This window comes from Musa acuminata, chromosome BXJ1-5, assembly GCF_036884655.1.
Source record: "Musa acuminata AAA Group cultivar baxijiao chromosome BXJ1-5, Cavendish_Baxijiao_AAA, whole genome shotgun sequence".
Taxonomy (NCBI): Eukaryota; Viridiplantae; Streptophyta; class Magnoliopsida; order Zingiberales; family Musaceae; genus Musa; species Musa acuminata.
Window position 1 is genome coordinate 21,491,714 of NC_088331.1, and position 10,489 is coordinate 21,502,202.

The 10,489-nt window shown below is 42.8% G+C and overlaps 1 protein-coding gene across 1 annotated transcript; it reads left to right on the forward strand.

Annotated features, from left to right (window-relative positions):
* Positions 1-8,511: 8,511 nt before the first annotated feature.
* LOC135673920 (uncharacterized) lies at positions 8,512-9,451 on the forward strand. Its single transcript, XM_065183319.1, has 2 exons — positions 8,512-8,908; positions 9,165-9,451. Exons 1-2 carry the CDS (start codon positions 8,512-8,514, stop codon positions 9,449-9,451), a joined length of 684 nt encoding a protein of 227 aa, XP_065039391.1.
* The last annotated feature ends 1,038 nt before the right edge of the window (positions 9,452-10,489 follow it).

The window sequence follows — 10,489 nt, forward strand, 5'->3', positions numbered from 1 at the left end:
ATCAAGTGCACAAAATAAGGCATTCATAGCCTTTGCATTAAGAGCGAAAGCCTTCTTCTCCAATTCATTCCAATCGATCATTGGAAGAGAAGACTTCGAAAATCCGTTTTCGACAAGATTCCAAAGTATAAAATCCATAGAAATAAGAAAGATCCTCATTCGGGTCTTCCAATAGGTGTAGTCCGTCCCACTGAACATGGGTGGACGTGTAATAGAATGACCCTCTTGGTTTCCGGCGTATGCCATCTCTCTTGGGTTTTAATCCGTTAGAGAGTTAACCCCGCTCTGATACCAATTGTTAGGATCAAGAGCACTAAGAGGGGGGGGTGAATTAGTGCAGCGGAAAACTTTCTGCGATTAAAACGAAACTGCGTTCGAACGATAAAAACGATTTCTGTGTGAAAGCCGATTCTAGGCAAGATGATGTTAAAGTCAATATATGAAGGCAGTTTGCAGCTATGATGAAAACCAGAATATAGGCGCAAACTGAAATACGACGTTCGTACGAAGAAACTGATTTACATCTAAATGTTGATTCGTAAATCACTTGATTAGGCAAGATGCAGTTTAAGCAAGAGTCTAAAGGCAGTTTGCAGTTATGGTAGAGCTCAAAACGTAAATGCAATCTGAAATATGATGATCGTACGAAAAAATAGATTTAAGTCTAAACGCTGATTCGGAAAGTGAAAGGCTTGAAACCCGATCGTATATGCACAGAAAGCAGTAAGCTTTAGAGGAGGTTTGCAGTAAAGATAATATGCTAAAAGTAAATATAAACCGAGATTTAGAGTGGTTCGGTTAATCTTGATCTACTCCACTTTTGGCTTCCTCCACCGACGAGGTCACCGACGTCAACTAGAGGCCTTCCTTCAATAGGCGAAGGCCAACCACCCTTTTACAGTTTCACTCCTTTTGACGGGCTTAGGAGACAACCCTTACAGAAATTTTCTCTCCTCTCTTTACAACTCAGAACTTGGAAGAACAGAGGGAGAAGAACTTTTGGCCTTTACAACAATTTTGAGCTCAAAGAATCACAGAAAGGATCAAGATTTCGGTGTAAAATTGCTGCCTATCAGTGCTGAATGGGTGGAGTATTTATAGGCCCCAACCCAGTTCAAATTTGGAGCTCAAAACTGTCAATTCCCGAAATTCCGGGATCAGGCGGTTGCACCTCCTGACTGGAGCAATTGCACCGCCTGGCAGAGCTCGAAGACTGAGCCTCTGGGCGGTGCTACCTTCTGTTAGGGGCGGTTGCACCTCCTGACAGAGCTCGAAGACCGAGCTCAGGCGGTTGCACCTTCTGGCAGAGCTCGAAGACTGAGCTCAGGCGGTGCCACCTCCTGTCAGGGGAGGTTGCACCGCCCAGTTTCGCTCGGAGACTGAGCCCCAAGCGGTGCCACCGCCTAGCTGGGGCGGTTTTACCTCCCAATCTCGCTCAGAGATTGAGCCCAGGCGGTGCAACCTCCTGCCTTGGGCGGTTCAACCACCTGGCAGAAATTATGGTCCGAATGGGTTGATCCATTCGGCCCAATTTGGGTTTTTCAGGGGCCCAATTGCCCCAAGATTAAGTTAATGGGATCACCTCCCATTTCCAACTTAATCAATGTGCTAACTATGATTTTTCCTAAGACATTTACTACAACTTGCTCCGGTGCGTCAATCGCTTCTTTCGGCGAGCTTCCGGCGAACTTCCGTCGATCATCCGATGAACCCTCGGTGATGCTCCTGCGGACTTCGGGCAAACTCCTGGACTTGCAACGATTCACTTGGCGAGTTCTGACAAGCTTCTTTGGCAAGCTTATGGACTTCTTGGATTTGTTTCTGCAGAACCTCCGACGACTGTCCGAACTTCCGTCGAACTCTCGAACTCCTAACGTGATCATTGTCTTGACTCCGGCGCAAATCTTGCTGCATGTCTTACTTTCATCGTAGTTAATCCTGCACACTTATCTCAACATATAAATTAGATAACAAATGACAATTGACTTCATCATCAAAATCCGAGATTCAACAGTTCATCCTCTTTGCAATTGCATTATGCTGAGGTGTACCAGGAATTGTCATCTCATGTTGGATCCTATGTGACCTGCAATAATCATTAAATAATCCTGTGTTTTCACTACCATTATATGATCTTATGTATTTTAATTGTCTTTCTATCTCCTTTTCAACTTTAGCATGAAACTCTTTGAAGACATTAATCACATGATCTTTGGTTTTTAAAGCATAGGCCCAAACTTTCCTAGAAAAATCATCTATAAAAGTGACAAAATAAAGTGCACCACTTATACTAGGAACATCAACAAATCCACTAGGAGTTTTTGTCCTTAAAGGACCACATACTTCTATATAAACATGCTCTAAGGTATGCATTTTTTTAGACATTGTAGGACTAGCAAATGAAACTATGTGTTGTTTACCAACTAAACAATCAATACAAGGGTTCATATGTGTACCTTTGAGGTTTGGCAATACCTCTATCTTGGAAAGAGCTTGTAGTCCCTTCTCGCTCATGTGTTCCAATCGCCTATGCCACAACTCCATGCTGAAGTCTTTCTTTGTAGCATTTAACTGCTCACCACAAGCTTTATCCTACAACCTGTATAAGGTGTGATATTTCTTTCCACTAGCTATAACAAGAGAACCCTAACTAAGCTTCCATTATCCTTTGTAAAATTTGCTATCATAGTCTTCATCATCTAGCCTTCCAACTGAAATTAAATTCAGCCTCAAGTCAACCATATGCCTCACATGCTTAAGCACCAACTTACAGCCAAGGTTAGTCTTTAAATGGATATCACCCATGCCAATGATGTCTGCTGTGCCATAGTTGCCCATCTTGACAATACCAAAATTTTCAGACCTATAGGTAGCAAAAAACTCTCTCCGTGGTGTAGCATGATAAGAAGCATCTGTGTCAATTACCCACTCAAGATCTTGATACACACAAGAAAAAATATCATCAAAAGGAGACAAAATCAAATAATCACCACCCTGCACTATAGCTGTGATATTATCTTTTGACTTTGTAGACTCCACTTCTTTTCCCTTTTTCTTATTCTTCTTAGGTTGCATACATTGGTTCTTGTAATGTCCTTTCTCACTATAGTTATAGTAAACAATATTTTTTATTGATCTTGACTTGCTCCTATCCATGCGTGAACTGCTTCTAGACTTTGACCTTCCTCTATTCTCTGAGATAAGTACATGTGAATCATTCTGAGATGTTGCTGAATTTTTTCTTCTCAACTTCTCAACTCCTCATTCAACAAACTGCTTATTACTTGACTCATGGTGATAATACCATCTAGCGCATAATTACTAAGGGAAACCACTAGTGTCTCCCAACTTTCTAGTAATGAACTGAGAAGTAACAATGCCTACAACTCATCATCAAGAGACATTTTTATAGAGAATAACTGGTTAGTGATACTCTGCATTTCATTCAAATGCTCAGCAATAGAAGCACCCTCTTTATATTTTAGGTTCACAAGTTTTTTGATCAAAAAAACTTTGTTGCTAGTTGTTTTTCTTTGATAGAGACTTTTCAACTTTTTCCAAAGAGAATATGCAAAACTTTCAATAGAAACATGGTGAAAGACACTATTATCAAATCATTGTTGAATAAACCTAACTATTTTTTTATCTAACCTCTTCCACTCATCATCTGTCATAGTTATGGGTTTTGCACTATTCTCCTGCAAAGGTCCATACAAATCTTTGCAATACAAGAGATCTTATATTCTTGGTTTTCATATCATCCAATTGTTTCCCTTCAAACTAATCATGCGAGAAACATTACTGGCCCCCATGTTCTAATACAAAATTAAATTACTACAACCCTGCTCTGATACCAATTGATGGGATATAAAGAGAAATAACTTTTGTATATGAATAAATACTAGCAGGCCATAACACACAACGGAATTAAATGGAACCACAATAAAATAGAACACCAAGATATACGTGAAAAACCTCTCCAATGTGAAGGGTAAAAATCACGGGGCAAACTAGAGATAATCCACTATAAGAATAATGAATATATAAATCTCAATCTCTTGCTCAAAATTCTAGCAACAATCATAAGAGAATAACTAGGATACAAGGATCACATCACTATGCACAATATCTAAATCTTCCCTAATTCTCCTCAAGTAATCATACTAAGAATCTACTATAAATCTAATCTAACCTGAGATGAAAGCACTATTAGATGATTGAGAATAGTCTCTCTGTGTTGTCTTTGTCTTCTTCCCTTTCTTTCTCTTCTTTTTCTACCTTGTTCTCCTCCTTTCCTTTGGTATCTTATGGCTGCCAAAAACTACCTTTTTGTTACCTTTTTTTTTGCCTCTTTTTATAGCCACCACACCCCCCTAATATAAATTAGGGTTAGGTTAAGAGGGGGTGAGCTGTGGGCTGAATATGGGCTGTCAGCCCAACAGTCAAGGTACATGATATCAATTTTTCCTACTAAATATTCCTATGTATCGATCTACTTTATATAATATCTTGGATCATTGGATCGAGCGATCTACTTTTACTATATATTTCTCTAATTTAAGAGGTTTCCAACTGTGAGAAAGTCATAAATATTGAAACAGTAGCTTCGGATTACGTGCTTGAGAAATACTTTAGAAATCAGTTTCCTAGTAGACAAAATATAGAAGATCTTATATGTGTTAGGATCTTAAAGGCACTAAGAGCAAGGGTGAATTAGTGCTTTCGGAAAAAAAATTTTGATTTAAAAAATTTCAATCAAAAAATATGTATCGAAAATATATTTAACTTAGAATGTGAGTAAGGGTAGTGAGCAACTAAATCGGTTAGTAATGGCAAGAAATAGTATAAAGAGAAATACAAACCAGATTTATAATAGTTCAATCGTCTTGACCTACGTCCACTCATTATTCCTCTTTCCTTAAGGCCATTGGCTTTTGCTACTAATTTTATTTTAATAGATGAAGATCAACTAGCCTTGCTATAACTCTTTCTCCTTTTCATAGGCTTAAGAGAGAACCTTCACACATCTCTTTTACAAGAAAACCTCGTACCTCTCATAGAATGACCTCTAAATTTAAGGAGAAAAAGACTCAACACTTTTCAAGAGAGTTTACACACTTTAAATCTTAAGTTTTCATGTTTTCACTGAGCAAACTTGAATAAGGTATTTATAAACCCCAAACAACTTAAAAAAATAAAGCCAAAATTTTAAATCCCTAGATTTTTGGGGCATCGGTGGTACTACTACCTGCGTTGGGCGATACTATTGTCATACAAAGCCCGGGAACTTAGGCTTTGGTGGTACCACCACCTACCTAGGTGGTAGTACCGGATGATAGCTTGAGAACCCAGGCTCTAGCGGTACCATCGCTTGCTTGGCCAATACTACCACTTGACAGTCTGAGAACCTGGGCTCTAACAATACCACTACCCAACCCAACCCCAGGTCATTGAATTGGCCTTTCAACGTGTCCAATTTAGCCTTGGTTCAAACCCAATGGACTCATAATCGAGTTGGCATAGTTATGTCTTAAAATCAAGTCAATTAGACTCTAAATGACTTCCACAAGACTCAAAAACTCTAATTACTATCATGAAGCCTTCAGCACGTTGTCCGACTTGTCATCTATTCATCCGAATCTTCGGCGCATCGTCCTTTCCTTCTGTATATTACCCGATCCATCGACATGTTGACCTCCTATAATATCCAATCTTCTTGGTGCAATATCCGATCCTTCCGACCTAATGCTCGAACTCATGGTACGAAATCCATCCTTCGGCATGTCGACCAATCCTCTGGCTTGACGTCCAATCTCTAACATGATGCTCTCCGGCCCAACATCTGATTCTCCTACTTTACTTATCTTAAATGCTTATTAGTCTACAAACTCATCAATTAATTTTATCATCAAAATCTAAGATTTAATAATCTTCTCCTTTTTGATAATGATAACCAATTGATTATGGAGTTTTAACTAAACTCTCCCTATTTATATGTCATTTTGAAATAAATTTTGAATTTAAAAAAATGATAATCTTTTAATGCAACTCTTTGAATTCAAGTCAAAATAAAAAATTAAAGTGACTTTCATTGCAAACGTCATATGTATAATTTTATTTTTCATTGCAAAGATCAAAATAATCATAGTGACTTTAATTGCAAAAGTCATATGTAAAATATTAATATCCAAATAATCATTGCACACTTCATATGTATAATTTCAAATCATTATAAGTTAAAATATAATAAATCTTTAGTCATCAAATAGTACAATCAACTTCTCCCCCTTTATCATCAATAAAATAGAGAAATGTGTAAGTTTTTACTTCTTTTTGAAATGTGCAAACTAGTACTTCTCTCTCCCCCTTTATTATCATCAGCCTCGTAGATTGGGATCTAAGAGACTAAGCCTCTAGCAGTTCCACAGCCTTACCCAACTTTTGGGTCATTGAATGGACTTCCCAATGGGCCCAAATCAGCCTTAGATCAGGCCCAATGGGCCCCTAATTGAGTTGATCTAATTACATTCAAAACCAACTCAATTACAATTTAAACTACATCAATCAAGACACAATTGATTACATGCATGAATCACATGTTGTTTGGTACGTCATTCGTTCATCCGGTGCTTCGTCTAACTCTTCGATGCTTCGTCTATGCATTATCCTATCATTTAGTGTATTGCTCTATCGGCATTTTGATCTCTACAATATCCGATCTCCTAGGTATAATTTTTTATCCTTCTGGCCTGATTCCCGAACTCATGGCACAAAGCCTTCTATGGAAATATCGACTAGTTCTTTGGCCCGACATCCAATATGTTGGGAAATCATAGGGGGCAACATTACATGCATAGCGGAAGAATAGAAAATAAAATCCCCAATTCCCAAAAATATGTTCATCGACGTGCAAAAATTAGTGCGCAAAATCCGCGAAACAAAAAACCAGGTGTGAGATATATTGTATTACCTAGGAAGATCGTATATTCCTGAATCCCTACAGATCTCTAGGAGAGGATGAAGGAGGTCAAGCGCCCTCCTCTTTAGCGGTGATCCACACAACAGGGCTGTGATGATGCTCCTCAAAACTCCAGGCCTACTTTGAGGTGGAGAGGGGGAGGAGAATAGGAGAGGGAAGCAAAAGGCTCTAGCCTATGAACCATTGATTTTGTCCTATTTATAGAGGTCCCCTATCAATTTAACCCTAATGGATCCTCCCCTATTGGGTATTGAATCTCCATCCAACTACCTAAGCTTCTTAAATTAGTTGATCTCTATCCAATAATTCAAGGGCTTATTGGATATCCAATAAGATAGGGGCTCCGACGGATATCTCATATCTGAACCTCTACTCATCGCAATGCCTACCATATGTATGTGACCCACTAAGACCAATATCAAGCTAGCCGTGAGTCATACCTGTCCAAACTCCTTCTAGCTCGGTGAATTATTATCTCTATAATAATTCACTCGACTCATCGATTGTGGACGTACTAGGCCACTACGCCGTAGTCCCAAAATGATACAGGGGAATCCAATCTATTGGACCTATCTGTCTTCAGTTACCATATACCTATAGTCCATAATCCATCTAATATCGAGAGACCGTATACCAAGCATGTTGCTATCAAACCCATACGGTTTCTACTCGAGTCTCGCTCTAATCGGATTCTCCCATAGAACTCTTTCCCTCTCAATCAAAATGACCCTAGCTAGGGATTTGTCTGAGGAAGAACACATGGGATATTTCTCTAATGACACCAAGAGTGGATGATCCTCTATCGACACTCAATAGCCCTTATAAGGTTGACTACCACTCCCGATGACCAGTTGTACAAGATTTGGGACATCCAAACCTATAAGTCTAGTATCTATTAGGAACCTTTTTCTGAGCTTTTAAATAATGTTTATTGTGTTTGTTTAGTCCAGTTGTTTATTGAGTCGATTTGGTTCAGTTAGAGTCAAGTAGAGGTTTATTTAATATTTATTTATTATTAGAGTTCAAGTCCTGATTGACTCTGGGTGGAACTCTATAAATAGGGATATAACTACTTTTCAGTAATCTATGAAAAATACTATTCTGTCTTTGGACAAACCCTAGGAGGCCGATCCCCCCGAAGTGATCAAGGAGGGTCGATCCCCTCGAAGTGATCAAGGAGGCCGATCCCCTCGAAGCAATCATTATCATCCTCATTTCTCCCCTTTCTTCGACTTTAGGGTTTTATCATTTGGTATCAGAGCATTCTCATTTCTTCTATTTCTTCTACGATAAGATCTTAGGGTCTTATCATTTGTTATCAGAGCAACGATCCTCGGCGTAACCTATCGTAACCTTGCTTCCCTTATTCCCCACCACCACTACAAGGCAACTCTTTCTTCACCGTTGTTGCTATTTCCCCGGCCAGGAGACGACGAGAAGCCGCAGCCACCCCTGCGTCCCCTGCTTCCGGCCAGCCCACCCGCCGCTGCTGCTCTCCGGCCAGCGCCCACCATCGGCCCGCTTCCCGGCCGATGACCACCACCGCCGCTGTTCCCCGGCCAGGAGACGACGCTGCCAGCGTCCATCCCAGCCCTACTACCGTCGCCCCTTGCGTCGTAGCACAGCCGCTCGACCTCTCCTCCTCGGCGATCGTTGGTGACGCTGCTCCCAACCGCGCCACCACCGCTGCCTCTCTACCGCCGCCCGCCTCCCCTTGGGTCGCAGCAGCAGCCGCCGATTGTCACCCTCCTAGCGGCGACCGAAACAGGGCAACTCACGGATTGCCCTTGTTCCCAGCCGCGTCACCACTACTTTTCCCAGCCGCATCGCCGCCGCTCGATCACCCGGCCAGCGACCTCTTCTCCTCGCGTCCCCATCTAACTGGAGCGAGAAGGACTGCTGGCACCGCAGCCGCAGCTGTAGCCGCCGGTTGTCGCAGCCCCTCCTTGCAGCGGTTGCAGAAATAGAGTTTCCTCTGTTGCCGCAGCCACACCTCGAGTGCCGTCGCCTTCCAGCCGACCCACCACCAGTGCCAGCCACCGTGCGGCGACCGCTACTCGCCTCCCAACCGCCGCTTCCCCTGGCTCGGGCGAGAACGACCGCCGCCACTCCCCCTTGCTCTGCATCTTTTGTAACCGAAACAGGGCAATCACGGGCAACTCACATCTGCTGCCCTTGTTTCCAGTCGCCGCCGTCGCCGTCGCCTTCCACCCGCTGCTCCCCCGTGCGACGACCACCGCTCGCCTCCCACCCACTGCTCCCGCCCGCTTCCCAGCCGCTGCTTCCATTTGCTCTGCATCCGTGGTGACTGAAACAGGGCAGTTAGCACCGTTGCAGTCGCGGGTCCCCTTGCTGCCGCAGTCGCGGATCCCCTTGCTGTTGCGAACGCCGGTTGCCACCACCGTCGCCACTACTGCCCAGCCAGCGACGACGCCGCTCGCCGCCCAGCCTGGCAGCCTCCGGTTGCCGTAGCCCTCATTGCAACGGTTGCAGAAACATAGCTTCCTCGATTGCTGCAGCCTGCCACGACCCTCGCTGCCTCCTTCTCCACCGCTGCCGCTACGCTCCGGCCAGCAACGACTGCTACTGCCAGCCACTGCAGCCTTCACCTAAACCCCCTCGATCTGCACCGTTGCTGCAGCCCCCTTGCTCTGCATCGTTGCCGCAGCCGCCGGTTGCCACCACTGCAGCCTCAACCCCGGCCTTTTCAACGCCACCTCCCTCTTGTTCTGCCTCTACTGTTGTAGTTGTCGGTTGCCATCACCGCAGCCTCAACACGGTTGCTCAGCGATTGCTTCCTTGGGTCACAACATGGGTCACAACAGCCGCAACCGTCACCTTTCAGCCTTGGCGCTCTCATCTCACGCAGTGACACAAACATAGGGCAGCTACTCTTCCTCCAACGCAGCGACCGCAGCACTACCCTTGGCATCCACCTACTCGGCAACTTCGCATCGATAGTGTTGATGCCCTTGACCGACACCAAAAATAGAAGTTAAGATTACAGATTTGCAATCTTATGCAATGACCACTGATAACTCGGTGAAAGCACAAATGGAAGCATTGGAAATCAGAATTGAGAACCGACTGCAAGAAACACTTAATGATTTCAAAAAGAGCCTACTAGAGAGCCTTAGCAAATTTCAACAAAATGGAGGCTCAAGTTCTACATTGCATAGATATGGAAATACTAGAAAAGGGCCCCAAGATTGTGACACAATCTACTCATACATGAAGGTGGATGGGCAACTCTAAAAAATATGTCAGACTTCTACAGTATTGGAATATCAGAGTAGGTTTGAAAGATTATCAAATCAAGCTAGAGATTGGTCGGAACGATAACTTCTGGATACATTTATTGAATGTCTTATTCCAGAGATCCGGTGTGAAGTTAAGGCTCGTCAACCTCGCACTATGATAGCTGCGATCTCATTCGCACATCTACATGAGAAAAAAATCAACAGGGAAAATCATGGAAACATAAGTGATAACCACCAGATGATCAATATG